Below are 16,855 nucleotides of genomic sequence, written 5' to 3'. Positions count from 1 at the left end.
CAGTAGCTTCTGTATATGAGTTGAAAAGTTGTTGAATTAATACATTAGAAAAACATCATGAATCCTTTATCTAGTCAAACTGTGACTATCATGGACTAAAATGGCACATACATATTTATAAACATTATACTTAAATAGTTTTGAACTTAATTTTATTCATCTTTTTTAATAAAAGATCAACGTTTTTTTTTCTTTTATCATAAAATAACTAATTAACTCATGTATCAAAAAGTGTAGTTAATTTTTTGAACGATATTTAAAAATCTGTCACATAAGACATTAAAACTTCTTATAAGCCCTGGTAATGAGAACTGAACTGATTGTAAGATAAATATGAAAAATGCAGAACCGTATCAAAGAAAAACATGAAAAAAATGATTAAACGTTCCATTTTTTTTTTAGAAAGTTCGATTATTTTTACGATAGAGCATGTATGGAGGATAAATCAATAAATAAAATTGTATAGACAACATGTACGATTCTGTTCAACGGAATGATACATCGCACACGGTAATTACCTCTTCTCCAACTGTAGCAGTAGGGAGCGGAAACCTATTCTTTTCGAGACTAAATTGATCTTCCGTGGTTTTCCTATATACAGGATTATCAAAGTTCATACTCGTTACGTTACGATGAAGATAATGCCTATAGCATAATACTGCTATTAATGCAAGGAGTAACAGCCCTAAGGACGCCACGGCTATTACTATGCCAGCGACTAAACCAGGGTCTGTTGACTCAGCTGCTAGACCATCTTTTCCATCTCCATCTATTGAATGTGCTGGATCTAAAATGAATTATTCGATCAGACAGAAGGAAGGCATTAAAACAATGGAAATAATTCATACATATGGATAATGTGAATAAGTAATAGTGAAAAATACCTTCCATTATATACAATCATTCCTTTACATTTCGAGCAGACATTTTTATGAAATTAAGCACAATGAATACTACATAAAATAAAAAGGTTTGCTCCAAGTAACTTTCTTTGGGGGAAATGGTACAAATAGATTTATTAAAGTTAATGGACATAAAAGTAATTTAAAGGGAAACACACACACACACACACACATATATATATATATATACATAGAGATGCTTGAAATTGAGACCTTAGAGTTCAAGGAAGTTACCTTTAATAGCGCACCTTTAAATAGAAAAAAAGTATAGGTTTAAATGACACGGCATGCGATCGAAAGGTTAGCATAAGAATGGGTACGAGGGGAGGTCATCAAAGGTCACACGTGCATGTATTATGCGTTTGTGTTTGGTACTCAGAGACACAATGCTATGAACACACTTTGGTTCTGCAAAAGCATGAGAGCAGTGATGTTAAACAGCTTTAGTTTGTTGGCAAGCAAAATTTGCATATGTATACTTACAGATAATTGTAGTGGAAACATTGAAAGGCTCACGTCTCTTAAATGGTTTACTAACTTCTTGCGTCGTAGGTGCTACAGTTGTACTTACTGGGTACCCCATATTCATGCAACATCGTCGCAAAATAATAATAATGAGTGAAAATAATAAAACAATAGACACGAACACGATCATTGAGCAAGCAAAAATAAAAAAAAAGAAATAAAAAAATTCTGAATATAAATCGATAACGAACAATTAATATGAAATAAAAAATATAATTTTAAACATGCTCCCCTAAATCATTTCATTTATTTGAACTATAAGCTCGAGATTCCTCTCATAGAGTATGCAATGCCTTCGACTTTAATTTTTCAATTCCAGTTCAGTCAGTACATTCACATTAAACGGATGCGTATGATTTATTGAAAAAGGAGAAACGTATCATCAATATCTCACCTTTTTCCACGCACATTAAGCCATCAGGTAATAATGTTAGGCCATCCGGACAGGCACAACTAAGAAGAGGTGATTTCGAATTAATTCTCGGCGCTGGTAAACACAAATGACTGCAATGGCCATTCACCGCTTGACACTGATTTATTCCGTCTGGCTGTCTGTATGGATGATAGACATGTACGACCATCGGATATTTTAAAGTTCGAAGCGATGTAACAGCCTCAACTCCTAGGCCAGTGAATTTGTTCGCTTTGAATATCGCCTCCTTATCCCAATCGGTCCAATACACGTAGTCCTCGAAGGTTGTAATACTGAACGGATGCCTCAATACTTCCGGCGAATACAGAATCGTTCGTACACCTGTACCATCGTAATTACACGAACCGATTATGTTCAACTTCGCGTCTACCCAATATATTTTTTTGCCAATTAAATCCAGAGTTAGCCCATTTGGCCATTGTACATTAGTATCGATTATTACCTGTAAGAAATAACGCCGATTATTTAGAATCTTTTCGTCTTCTTACACTGTTAATCACTCTACAAGTATTTAATTCATTTCTATGCTAAGATTGAAAACATGGAAGGGAGTTTCCACAGTAAGAGTTTCCATTTCATTTTCTATCTATTCTGTTCTCCTTAGCTTAATGTCCTGATTAAAATTGAACTATTTCTAGACAGTTTTGATGTTTCTAATTTAGCTTAACTCAATTACCCTTAAACTGTTCGATGTATAAGTAGTAGTAATACTTGTTATATAGTATAAACAATTACATAAAACACATAAAAGTGTTACAAAAAATGAAAAGCAAAAGTCATATAAGACATTCTAGTTAAGGAGGGTAGCAGCACGTTACTACTACTGTTATAAACTATTATTCTAGTGCTACATTTACTACGTAAAAAATTCTAAATTAAATGAAAGGATCAGGCAGAACATGTAGAACTATGTATTTTCATAATCATTCGATTCTAACATTCTACAACCCTGAACGTCAAGAGAGTCTCTTTGTGTTGAAAGCTCCTCTTTCTGATTTGAAGACTATCCGAGTTCATTCTTTTTTTCAATTTTATTATAGATCTACCGTTCGATGAGATCCGTCCATGCCAGCTTTTTCGATACGAGCTTCGTCACTCCAATCGGTCCAGAACATCCAACCTTCTAAAGGATTTAAAGCTATCCCTCTGGGCTCGTATATGCGATCTCGAATTAGAGTTTTCCTCATATTGCCCTCGAAGTTAGCCAATTCTATAGTACTCTTCTTGGAATCGGTCCAATAAATATGACTGTATATCCAATCAACAGCAAGACCATCTGACGTTGTCAAACCGTCGTCAATTACAACCGTACGCTCATTCCCTTCATCTATCGGAGCTCTAAACGGCAAGAAAAAACAAATAGATGAGAAACGAAAAAGAAACACACACAAAATCATTAAACTATTTTACGATTATTTTGTTGCTATAGTCCTGACAATAATTGATCTAAGCACTTGGAATAGAACATGAAACACGATCATAAACATAAACAAACAGTGGGTAGTTAAATAATTTCCTACGGATGAAGTAAAAATGCAGTAACAGAACTACATTAAATAATCAACGTTCACCAGAGTTGCTTACTTGTAGATCTTCTTTTCGCTACTATCGCTCCAAAAGATCATGCCCGTGCGAAAAACGAAATCCAAGGCCGCAGCCATTTTGGTATCCTTCACTATATTCGTCATCTCTAAACGGTCCAGTGCTACCTTCCTTATGTCGTGTCTTCTGGTGAATAGCAGGCTGGCGTGACCTTCTGACGCCTTGCAGCGAGTGTGATTTCTGGGGTCTTTAAGGTAACCAGCAGCGCAGCTGCACTTGAAGCCACCCTTCTCATTCAAACAGTATTGGGAGCAGCTGCCTGGTTGCATGCATTCGTCTATGTCTGAAACGGGTTACATGCAGAGAATATATTATGCGCTTCTTCTGTTGCGGTATTCCTTTAAAACGATTATTCCATTTGTTTATTTTCTTTGAACATGTGTTAACTTAAGATTAATTCATGCTGTTTCTGTGTCACAAACGCCTTACCACCGCAAGTACGGTTGTCAATCAGCTTGAATCCTGGATTGCAATCACAGCGAAAGCCGATCGGCAAATCGATGCAAATTTGCGAACAACCGCCGTTATTCTTCGAACACTCGTCCATACCACAAAGTTTCGTATCCTCGTCCTCCCAGCCGAGGCAGTCGGGATTCTTGTTACACACGTTTTCAAGAGGAATACACGAACCTTCGCTGCACTCGAACTCAGTCAAAGGATTACAGGTGACGCTTTTGCTCGAGCAATTCTTCTCGTCGCTACCATCCGCGCATTCTGGTTTACCATTGCAATATAAGTGGCCTAGAAGTATGGTTTAACACATTTAAAATAAACATTATTTACCGAATAACACATCTCTCGGTGCACTTATATATTTGAAAAATAAATTGGAAAAATTATACTCGAGTGTGCCGCGGATAATTTAATCGAAATTGGTGATTAAAATGTACCGTAATTTGGGTAAACATTTGTTCTACGAAAATATATTTATTAAATCAATTAAATAAATAAATTGAATCTTTAACATCGATTTATTTGGAAATGAAGCTTTGTACGGAAAAAATTCACTCTACATTTTCGCCTCCTATTTTAATCCTGCTACAGCATTCAAAATTCCCCTCTCCAAAATCAAATATCGATGTATTGACTAAAGCACGAAGTTAACCAATTAATTTTATTTGGTAAAATTGTATAGTACTGAATAAAGAAGAAGAATGTTAGATACTGATTAATACATTCTTTAGGATAAAGCTAAAGAACGAGTGGATCGAAAGTATCACCAGCGATTCAAGCATACTTTTTCATAAAAATTTTCCTATTAGAATTAGCATGCCTACGTTAAATCCATGTTAAACTCGTCACAGGGTTCACGTTCATTATTACAATTACATTTATTAAACTACCTGATATGCAATTGCGATGATCCTCGCACTGAAATTGATCAGGTCTGCACGTGACATTGTGACATCGTTTGGGCAACTCGTCGGCACCATTAGGACAGTCTTTTTCACCATCGCACACCCAGCTGTTGTGGATGCAGGTGAAATCGTCGTCGCAATCGAAGTTTTCCTCCTTATTGCAATGGCTCGAGCGTTTGCTGCTCGAGTTCTAGAAGCATTTTAAACATTTTACAGTAAAGATTACAGTAATTCAATTACATTTAAGTTTACATTTAAGATTACAGTTAAGATTACAGTAAAGATTGGAGTACTGAGGTACAGGAGAGAAAGAGGTCTTATTAAAACGTGCCGTGAACGTTCTATCTACCTTGCATCCAATTTCGTCGCTCCGATCGGGACAATCGAACTCCCCATCGCACCTCCAACGGGACGTTATACAGTAATTCTTCGAACAGGCGAAGTCCATAGGATCGCAAATGATCGGCTTGCAATCCTTTTCATCGCTCTCATCGCCACAGTCGTCGTCGCCGTCACATACCCACGATTTCTGGATACATTTCTTGTTTGCACACGTAAACTCGTCGGATCGACAGGTGTCGTCTAGAGGAGACGCGTTTTGTAAGAAACGGGACAAATAAATGCACTCAGGACGATCTACATGCGGCAGCTATAATCTCGTACAAATCACTTGCTTTCTACCGTTTTTTCAGTTGTCGCATCGTTCGCATGCGAAACAAACGTAAGCAAAAGCAAGACACACGTTGGCACGTTTCGTGTATCGTAAACGCACAAGGACAATTCGCTGTATTGCTACTCTGTTTTTTCAGAAATTGTATTTCCTTCATTTGAATAGATTATCTATTATATTTAAATACTCGTGAAGCGAAGAAAGATATATTTATCTATTTCGCATACGAGATATCTAATTTCTAATGAATACGTGATTTCTTGTTGTCAAAGATTAAACTCTCCGATGCAACGAGGAACAACCTTGTTCAGTTTCTGTAATGTCGCAGTGAATATGCTTTACATATCGGTATTATATCTGTCGATATTGTTTCGCGAGAAAAAGGAAAAAAAAAAACATTTTTCAATATCGAAACATAATTCAGAGCATTTAAATGACAAAAGAAACAGCACTCGTTAACGCATGAAAATATATGCAATATGTCTCTGTTCGAATATTCACAGTGCAAAGATCGAAGCGGAATCTGAAAAAGCAGACGCTCGCGTCGACTTTTCACTCTGTTCGTCCGCTTTGAACACATTTTTTTCCGCGGCAATAAAATGCTGCGCGATCCACAGCCGTACGAAATTCAACGCGTAAAACCGTCGTGGAAATCCACGGGCGTTAATTAGTCAAATTAAATATACGCTTTCGAAGTCCCGCTACCAAGATGGCCCTGGCCGCTGAACTACGACGTTTAAATTGTGCGATGAACTATTTGCACTTTCGAGTGGATGTAGCGGAAGAAATAAGTTTCTTAGCATAGTCGCGTAATTAAACGAGGCAATTAAGCGGGCCCTGATCAACGAGAAGCGAAATTACGGCACTGCTTTAACATTTAAGTGCGCGACATAACGGCAAGAAGCTGCTAGGTTGTTCGTCTAAGAGTTACAAATCGCGGACCGAATTGTTCCTTGTTTTAGCGTACGAGTTTTAGCGCCGGTACTTAACATACACCACGAACGAAAAATCGACCGTTCCGCGGCGAATACTCACATAACATCGACCATTCTCGCTGAAATAAGGACAATTTTCAACTGTCTACAATAACACGTAATTAAATTAAAAATGCTTTATCATTTTTAACCTTTCGCGATCTTTTTTATGCACAGAGTTTGCATCCTTTCAGGGCAATCCACAGCTAATTACATTTTATCATTAATTGTTCATGCGATGGAACATTCGTGGAATCAAATTCTTTTAAACGGCAAAAGGTTAATAATAACATTGCAAGCTGGAAGAAATAAAGAAAGAAACGTAAACATAGGGAAGAAAAATAAATGCTGGAACAATATACCATCGCAACGTGACGAAAGCATCGATTATACGACGAAAAATCAGAAAACGTATCGCGTCGTGTGTCAACCTGTCCATGAAGAGATGTTGGATAAGATTTTCCAAGCAAACCAAGCATTTTTTGGAAAGAAACAGAATTTTGGCTGGAAAATTTGTTCGAGAATGGACTATTCTACGTTAAAACAAATTACATGATGCATATTTACATGGAAAGCACATTTTCGTGATAACATCTCGATTTACTTTTTGAAATTGGATAAATATCTACGTACAGAATCTCTTAGATCGTAAAGAGAAAAAACATATATGTCTTTGTTAAGATGCAAGTGATAAGATTACGTTTACGGTATTTATATCATTATAATTCATGTATTTTACATTTATTTTTATTATATTTTTCATTTAATAAACACAGAAGCCCGTTACAATTGTATAGAATAAATTATAATTAATTGTATAGAATAAAATTGTAGGGCAAATAAAACGTATAAGACAAAAATTAAATTCAGATAACGATGGAAATAAGGAAAAGGACACGTTAGTTATGTATTATTCGATGTTCGTGAGATTGTTTACGGGGAAGTAATTAGGAGAGAATGAAAACGTTCCTCGTAGTCATAACAATCACATTTAGATAAAGCATATTAAAAAGGATAACAACTCTGCCACAATATCCAGTACGATGGTAGAATTTGCGTACGTGCACCAATTATTAATTAGAGAGAGGCATGCAGCATGCAACGATTACTGGGCACACGATGTTCTCTATTTAATCCTCAAAATACGAAGCCAGGTAGCCGGCTTTCGGTTATTCCGCTTATGCTTTACGACGTGTACTCTGGGCGACGCTAACTTTTAATATGCACCCTAATAAGCACGCCACGCGAGCACCCACCTAACACAATATTAACGTCCGTCATAGCCGTTTTGTCTGATAATTTCGTTCAACAGTTGGTAGCTGTGGAAACGACATGGAAAAAAAAAGAAACAGTAAAATTCGATTTTTGAAAAGAAAATTTTTAATTCATCATAATCAGAGCAGGTTTAGCCAAGTCATATCACTCTAATGTTAATGTTAATAATGAAATTTGTGATTAAAAAGGTACGATTTTTGTTTTTAATTTCTTTGAATTCGTACTTTCTGTAAAAGTAGAAAGCGCAAGTGCAAATTATAAAATTTTTAAACGTCACCCCGATATCGAACTCATGCTGTGCCCTATGATACGAAAACGGGGTGAATAATTTGGGATGCCATGCGCTGCAAAAAGAACGTTTCACATTGTTCAACATTAATGTAATGCACTGTCCGGAAATCGTTACCAGAATAAAGTACAACTGTTATTCATATTCATCACGTGGTTAAATATTCATTATGGCCTTTTTAGCCTTGTTCATTAACTGGCGTACGCAGAATGTCCTCCCGTGCCAGTGACAATATACACTGATTCAATGAAAAGCCATTAAAAATACCAGCGAACCCAGCAGCACTGCATTTTCTAACAATGCATTTCGTCTGACTTTTTACTTCATGCACGAGCACATTTCCTACAATATAATACTACTATGGATATTAACATCCGCCAACACGATTTTCAAGCGACAAAGCTGCCATACAGAGCTTTGAAAGTGTCTAATAACGTTCCCACTCTCGCAGTACTTTAAGTACTAAAAAAAAAAAAAAGAAAAAAATAAAACGGGAAAAGTCATGGAAAAATAAGAAGGGCATGCGCACAGGGAATCTTGTTATACATTTTTTAACCCTCAACCAGCAGAGTGAGGTACGCGTTACATAAATGGCATAGCCAGATCAATTTGACCTCGATTAAACAAGTTTGCGAAGTGTGCATTTCAACTAAAATATGTAATTGCATTTATGTTAATACCTGGTTAACTTGTTACGGAACTTAGGAGCCCGATAAACGATTAATTTAACTTTTTCGTAGTACGTCAGGGGCTTACTGACTGCCGCGTTAAAAGTGGAAGCTGGAGGTAGACGTTACGTTTCCCGCAGTTGGGACACGTTGTACGTTAAAATCAATATAGGTGCTGTTTCAACTTCATCCCGCTAGCCGAGGGTTAAGGGCTTAACACGTTGATCGTAACAGTACGCTGTTTAATTTACGATCATCCTGCGTGTCGTAAATAATATGTCATAGAATCATGTTTCTTCGATCGTGTATGTACACTATTTACAAACTACATACACCCCGCGCTGAAGTATCCTGCGGTTTCCCCTGTGACGTTACGGGATAATTCATAGTCCGATAGACTGCAGGCAAATTCCGCGAAAAGAGTAAAATTCGTTTATAAATTTGACGCCAAAAATTGTTTTTTTTTTATTGTTCAATTTTTCTCCTCTTTTTTTTTATATATACAATCGGAAGCAACCGGGAAAAAAATGTGATAAATGTTTTATTTCGATTTAAAAGCACTCGTTGTTTATTGAGAAGCCAACGAATTCGACTATTACTGAGTTATGCTGAACTAACCCGGTTGAACTCGGGATTCGTTGGAGGTGGGTTCAATAATTCATTGCTTTGCGAGGCAAATATAGCATTAGCGCATTTAAAATATATGAAGCTAGTACTACGTATACATTCCATCCTATAACAAGACAATCTTTGTAAAATATTAACCTGGCAGTAGAACGTAAGCAACCTTCTAAAGTGAAAGTTGAATGTGTCTCTAAATTTTTCATTTTTAGCTTCAATATGTATGTATAATTATTTTTGGATTATGGATTATGCCATATCTAGTTTTTGTGATTTACACAATTTCAAAGATATTACACGTATGATGAAAAAATATTTAAAACGTAGACGGATCCAGGTGGATAAAAGTATAACATGATCCTATTAAACTTTTAATGAACCATTCCACACGTTTTAGTGGGAATTGAAATAAAATTATGATTACTTTTAACGTCCCGTCTATTTCATACAACTCTATGCAATCCTTCTAGTTTTCATTAAAATAACGATGCCATTTATATCGAGAAGCGTGTATGCGCCTGTGTGTTTCTTCTTTTAATTTTGTAAAGTGCGTTTACTTTTCACGAAAGTATATCATACTGACTCGTTTAATAAAACCAGAATTTCATCAATTAAATGTTTTCATTACCTCTGAATCAAATGAAGTAAATATTGAAGGGATCAAGATTTTGAGCCTCCAGTTTCCAAAACTTCTACCAGTTCGCTTAATCAAATCTTTGAGGCATGTTTAATTAATTTCCTACCGATCTTCCAATCATCCTATGTTTTTCCATACCCAGATGCAATTACCATAAAAAATTTAATCTAAAATTTCGAGACCATTTTGATATAATTATAAGTAGCAGGTATTTCAAATCTTACAGTTTTGAAACTTGTTTATAAAAAAGAAGAGAACACAGAGATGACTGATGTATTTTTAATTAAATTCTGAAGAGAAGTTTTAATAGGTAAGCTACAAAATACTTCAGTAACTACGCGTAATCGAGCGACGCGGGTCAGTTGGTATACATAAAAAGCACCTTTCTTCAACGTACATATTTATTAATCAAAGATTACTATCTGCATCATTTTGATCCGAACGAATTTAATTATCCCGTAGTGTTAAAATGTCCTATAATCCTCGCAATCGATACACCTCCACCGATCTGGACAAAAGAATCCAAACGATTCTGAAATTCCAACTTTATCCTATATCAATGTCGTACGATCAACGTGTCGTGGAAACAGGGGAAAAAAGAACAAATAAATTAGTTATTTGACAGAAGCGTAAGCGTAAAAAAGCCTCCACAAATCTTACTGCACTCAGCTTCGTCAGAACCGTCCGAACAGTCTCGATGTTCGTCGCACATCCACGCAAGTGCCACGCATTCGCCGTTCCCCGAGTGACACGTGAACTGATCCGCCGTGCAATTCTTCAACTCTAGAAGATGACAATCGATTGAACCCCGATTTTTACACATGACAAGATGACACAACCAGAGGCCCCATCCTATCTTCCTCTCTCCCCACCGTGAACCCATGCACAATGCCATTCGACGCGGTCTATTCTCGTCGAGAGTGCAGAGAGCTGTCTCGAGATCTCGCGAATTGCATACCCAGGGTCAATTGCATTCGCGAAAATTTTCTGGTGCTCCCGACACGTCGCACTTGCTCGTGCGGAGAAACGCGACAGGAATTCGTTCCTTTTCTTTCGCACCTTTTTTTTTCATTTCCATGACGGACGCGCGCACGCAACGTACAGTGGCTACAAAGATACTAATTGCGTACTGACAGTTGTAGAGAAGATTTTACATTTAATTTATGTAATGCAAAATACTTAAGGCTAATATTCTTGACGAGTTCTCAGCTGCGAGAGGATCTGAAATAGAAATTTACTACACTTGACACTAATTAATCGTAATATGAATGCTAATTAAAACATATATACAATGATATGCTAATATTACAGCCACTGTATATACACGTACAACGTGCGGACATTAAGCTTGAATATCTTCATTAGACGTTAATGGTTGAGGCTTCTGTGCTCGATGGTCTATTTTGAAACTGAGGTCGTTTTAATTCCAACGCTATTCAGATCGAGAGCAACGAATCAATTAAATGTTAATTGAATACCAATATTAATCAGCATAGCTAAAAGTAATTCACCATTTCCCAGAGAGTTCCATACACCGCAAACCAACGAATCATCAAAGAGCAACGCGGAGCCGAACTGCATCGTCGAGAACAGTGCACTTTATCAAGCTTATCGTCAGCAATTTCATTAAAATTCGCAGCCGATTGGTAAAGGAAAAAAAAATCCGCAAGGCAAAATCTCTCGTGAGACACGCCCGTGAGATTGCAGAACCCGATATTTACTTTCCTTGGTAATTTATTTTCTTCCGATGGCCGTGTCGTTATTCCGCTTTGATGGGAAAACGAATTCAACGGTCTGAGGGATGCAATTTGCGATTCTAAGACTGATCCACTCTCCTTCTCTCTCTCTCTCTCTCTCTCTCTCTCTCTCTCTTTTTATTCGTCGATAATTTCGCTTGTGTGTTCCGCAGTTTTTCTTCCCAGCTTGCCTTTCGTTTCCTCCTTGGCTCCTTCGCAGCTCGCCCCAACGATCAACCTACAACTTATCGATAAACTTACTGCAATTTTTCTCGTCCAGTCCGTTAGTACAGTCCAGCTGAAGATCGCACAGCCAGGTTTTTGGTATACACTCCCCCGGGCTGCACTCGAATTTCGTCTCGCCGCACGATTTCGTACCTTTTGCGATTGCAATCACTTTATCATTTTCCATTCGAAAGTCCGTTCCCGCCGCGCCGGCACTAACGCCAACGCGAACCGAGGCGAGAGCCCGGTCCCGCGAACAATTTATCAACACGGCGATTTATTAGTGTCGGACGCAATATTAAAACCGGGACTCGAACGAGCAACAGCGTTTCCCCCGCGTTAACAGTTTTTGGGAGCAGAATCGATGTTCACGCCGCGAAAATTAGACAACCGATATTTATGAAATGACGGAACGGCCTTGTACGCTGATAGCACTTAAGCGATACAATTTTGGTTAAAAATAGTTCAATTTTTTTGTTTTTTTTTATGTTACAGTTGCAGTATGTTTTAATACATTATACTTATATATTATAACATAGTATGTTTAACATACTATATTATAACGTAATACTTACATATTATAACATACTATGCAAAACAAAATGATAGAATTAGCAGAGCGAATGCTGCGTCTCTTGCGTCATCAATTTAGCGGTAATTTTGGACGCATCTAATGCGTGATAGCGTGTCTAATAATAGTTGGAAAACAAGCAGCACAGTTTCTCGGGAGAATTGAACTTGAAATCGTGCATTTCTCGTATACCTTCCAGATAAAATTTATATGGCTATAATGTCGCGAACCACCCTCATTAAATTCAGCTCGGAGGATCCTTCAAAGATTGATAGGTTCCGTAAAGTTTGAAGCTTCGAAATGCATAGTAAATTTTTGATAACAGCATTACGATAAGCTTTTACCACCGTTGAATATCAATGTCTGTCTTGGATTAATATTCTTCCTCGCACCGCTCTACGTACGCGGTAATTTATTTAATCTTGCAATATTGTACAACGTTCATTTTTCCATACCATTTTATAAGACGCCTTAATACACGGAGATATAAGAGAGTTCCGCGTCTCGTTGCGCTAAAATTAATACACCGGTTAAAAACTTAAGCAAGATATAATACTCCATGTTTTGCGCTCACTAGAATTTAATCAGTTCCTAAGCGTTCGTTAAGCAGAGCTGATTTCCTTCCGCGCAACCCTTCGCGTTCATTTTAAAGCGTGCCGGATCATTAAACACTTCTTCTTTCTTTTCCTCCATACCGGTTTTACGGTTACAGAAAAAAGAAGCGCACATACTCGTAAAGTTTCTGCCAGCCAGAAAGTTCGCACGCGTTCGTTCAAGGAAATTTCGAACGGACTGCAACCAGTCCACGATGAAAACATAATTGCCGTCTTTGTGAGTTTTCGGAGAATTCTGTTGGAAATTCTCTTAATTGCACAGCCACGAACGCGACCATATACGTAAGCACACGGTTCTTTATTATCGTTACCAAGTTGGGGTCCCGGTACAGCACAGTTTTTCATACACCAAATTATTGGTCTATATCAGCCTGCACCGCTGTCGCAAAATCGATACAGTTTCTCGTACAATTTCAAAGCGAGACTAACGCGACGGTAGTTAGCAGATTACAAGCGATTGCGAACGCCATTAACTCGAAATGTTCGCCAATTCACAGAGGAGGAAAGGTCGCTTCGCCCAAAACGTTCGCTGCCCTTTGAGTTGCAGCATTACGATGCATCATTGTGAGCAATTTTACACAATAACCGCATAGCGGAACGGTATGCAATCCTAGTACGCGTTTTAATAAATCTAATACGCGTACAGAGTTAACCCTTTGTCTGCGGCGCGCTTTAATGAAAAACAATCAACCCTATCCTGTACGGCTAGATATTGACAGCAGCAAACTTTCGACCGAGCACGTATGTTGGGACCGTATCCGAACACAATAGTCTGTATAAATTTACCATATTGCTCTAAAGATATTTGTACTTCAAAATAAGTGAACACAGTCAGAATAATAATATAATTAATGAAAAATGGTGATATGAATAAAAAGAAAAATCTTGTTTGGAGTAACTAACGGTTAAACTTATGTCAGCGATCTTTTACAATTCCCCTTATAAACATGAATCTACAGGCATCGAATTTCCTCGTTTATCAGTCAATACAACAATTCGAGTTTACAGTTGTGATCCGATATTTGTCGACGTTCTCGTAATTAAGGCATGTCCCTATGGGAGGCGGTATTTTCAGATAAACATTTTTCACGCATCACTGATTCAGAATATCCTCAATTAACCGATTCATGGGCGAATAAGTGGAACAACCTGGTGGTCCTTTTTTTCTCCAGTTTCGACGTTTTCCATTTTTATTTTATTTTACTTTTTTTTTCTTTCACAGGACCCTCCTGTCGCTCACTGATTTCCGTCTTTTATCGGGCACCACGTTTAATTGCCTCTACAGTATTGAAACTGCGAAACGGCTGAAAGGGTTCTGGTCGAGCAATTAATATTAAAGCGATACTGTGCCACGTAATAATGGGTCGCCACGCGGTTCGATTCGTGGATTGGTAGAAAATCGGGATCGCGGATCCGTCGAAGACCACTCGACGTTCGTTCGTATCGATATCCGATTAGACTGCCTGAAGTAACTTTAAGACGTTACCATCGCAATAAAATTATGGAAATCGAGCAGGCTGCGATGTCGCAGTTCAGGTAAACGTAATCGGTATTAACACTACTGTCTGCTAATGCGACAGGCGAAGAGGTCGAATAACGAGCTATAAAAAATTGCACCGGGTCGTAGACAGTCAGCGAATTTATGGATTCAATGAGAACGTTTATCGACGCTGAAAAATACCGTCGAGGGAACCGTGGGAAATTAATTCGTTTATACGCTACGATTTATGAAATATTTTACGATTTATTTTTCTCTCTCCCTACTTTTTCAGCTTATTTTTATTCGAAAGTTCATTTAATGGTCGGAGAAACAAATTGACTTCGACAAATAATTAATCGACGTATTCGCGATTTGTTTAATTACCATACCAATGATCTCGGTAATTATAGAACCAATGAATGCTAAGAGCAAATGTTAGCTAACAAGAATTTCTGCTGCATTAAAACTTTGTCGTACATATGTGCAAGTTCTTGTACATTCGAGGGAGCAATTAATTGAACAATGTCATTCGAATTAAATATCGCATGTTATTGATTTGCAATTAATAAATTATCAAACGTGAATTACGAGCGAAGTTGAGTATTACCGAAGTCTATTATTTTAACAGTAATTATTTAAATCATTTCATTTAGCACGAAATTCTCTTGTAATAATACACTTTAGTTTACTTTAACGAAGCAAATATATCCTTCTTCAATTTATATTTAATTAAAACTGTCGCCAGCGCATCGAATTATCGTTAACATTTGTTCAGCATTGGAAACAAAGAAAATAAAAGGAGTGCGCGATTGCGACGCGTAACGTGTAATTATTCGTACGCGTCTCTACACAGATAACTAGCTCTGTTACTCTTATTCAAACATCACTCGTGAATTAGCGTGCATCCAAGCTCCGCCATCGTATAGTATCTGCACACGGGAATGTCATTATCAAACTATTCCATTAACCACGACGACGACCACTCGACGTACAAAGCAAAATTGAACGGCGAATAGGAATCCGCGGAATTGATTTATACAACGTGTATCTAGGTCACGTTCGTTGAACGCATCGATAGACGAAACAACATCGACACCGAACTATTTAATTACATCGGTGATAACCGATCCGCAACTTAAGCCGTGGGGTCAAGAGGTTTTTCATCATTACACTCTCTGACATTACTCGCGATCGTCGCAGTTACTCGATCGAGACAATCCTTCAATGTCCCGTGATCACTGGATAATTAACAGGTTAATTTGCAACTTTAGAATATGCGATAAATAACCAGCCAATAGAACGACACGTGAGCGAGCAAAAGAGTCAATGAGAAATTTTCGTACTGGTGTCACGTCGCTTGATCATAGATTAACTACTTGTTGATTTCTCTATATCGAAATCATAGGTTTGGACCTCTAGATTGTTCCAATTATTTTGTCACATCGCGTCCTGTCAGACACGATCCTATCTAGCTAGCTCTGGGCGATATTGGATAGAGTCAATTCCATTACATAGTCTAACTTTAATAGATACGTGAAAAATGTACGTCTATTTTATAATTTAAGAACACGTTATACTGGATAGCCGTTCCGCTGCAAGTGAATGGTGTGTTCTTTTTTTTTAGACACAAAAGCGGCAACGAAAGAGTTTTCATGTCGCTTTTGATTATACGTCAACTACTCGTTGACCTTCGTGATAAAATAACCATGTACCTTTACTGGAGGATAAGTTTGCGGGACGGGGTAATTTTTCATTAACCGTCGTGTTAGACGCAGATGATGTTAGACTTTTCTTTCGTTTTTCCTCTAAGTAAAAAGCAACGTCGATCAATTTTTATCACGTGGTTCGATTATAGAGCATTATAGCCATACTGAGCGTCCTTTGCGATTAAAATCACCGTATAATCAAGTTGTGCGATAAATTTAGAATTTAATATATGCTTAATTTCCTTGCAAAGAAAAAGTGTGCTACGTTCATAGTTAAATACACTTTGATAGACGATTGATATCGATATATTGTATTTTCCTTTTTTTTTTTTTTTGAAGGATCATCGAGCTTTCGCGACATTCTACCTTTAGGATCAAGAGAAGAATAGACGTAAACATCAGAATCATCGTGCAATTTCACAGTTATGCGAGAAATTTAATTACAATACTAAAAAACAGTTTTTTTCGTTATTTTAGGGGATCAGAATGCTTTCGATGATATTCTTCATAAGATCGAGAGAGGAACAACCGGAAGTATACTGTGAAACGTCTCAAAACTAACGGGGGCT

The 16,855-nt window shown here is 37.5% G+C and overlaps 1 protein-coding gene across 4 annotated transcripts in view; it reads right to left on the bottom strand.

The window, feature by feature from the left end:
* LOC143430209 (low-density lipoprotein receptor-related protein 8) overlaps positions 1 to 16,855 on the bottom strand; it is a 35,859-nt gene that overhangs the window by 623 nt on the left and 18,381 nt on the right. The window contains exons 4-12 of one of the 4 annotated variants that reach the window (XM_076906257.1): positions 11,952 to 12,068; positions 5,170 to 5,402; positions 4,806 to 5,010; positions 3,892 to 4,203; positions 3,445 to 3,745; positions 2,907 to 3,198; positions 1,822 to 2,302; positions 1,386 to 1,472; positions 519 to 787 (exon numbers count right to left, since the gene is read on the bottom strand). In XM_076906257.1, the coding sequence (XP_076762372.1) occupies positions 519 to 787; positions 1,386 to 1,472; positions 1,822 to 2,302; positions 2,907 to 3,198; positions 3,445 to 3,745; positions 3,892 to 4,203; positions 4,806 to 5,010; positions 5,170 to 5,402; positions 11,952 to 12,068 (2,297 nt within the window). Of the gene's footprint in view, positions 1 to 518; positions 788 to 1,385; positions 1,473 to 1,821; positions 2,303 to 2,906; positions 3,199 to 3,444; positions 3,746 to 3,891; positions 4,204 to 4,805; positions 5,011 to 5,169; positions 5,403 to 10,614; positions 10,738 to 11,951; positions 12,069 to 16,855 lie in introns of all 4 variants that reach the window. The other 3 variants (XM_076906256.1, XM_076906258.1, XM_076906259.1) reach the window with 3 other exon arrangements.

This window comes from Xylocopa sonorina, chromosome 13 (assembly GCF_050948175.1).
Source record: "Xylocopa sonorina isolate GNS202 chromosome 13, iyXylSono1_principal, whole genome shotgun sequence".
NCBI classification, from domain to species: domain Eukaryota; kingdom Metazoa; phylum Arthropoda; class Insecta; order Hymenoptera; family Apidae; genus Xylocopa; species Xylocopa sonorina.
The sequence above is the reverse complement of the archived record's forward strand: the minus strand, read 5'-3'. Positions and strand labels throughout refer to the sequence as shown.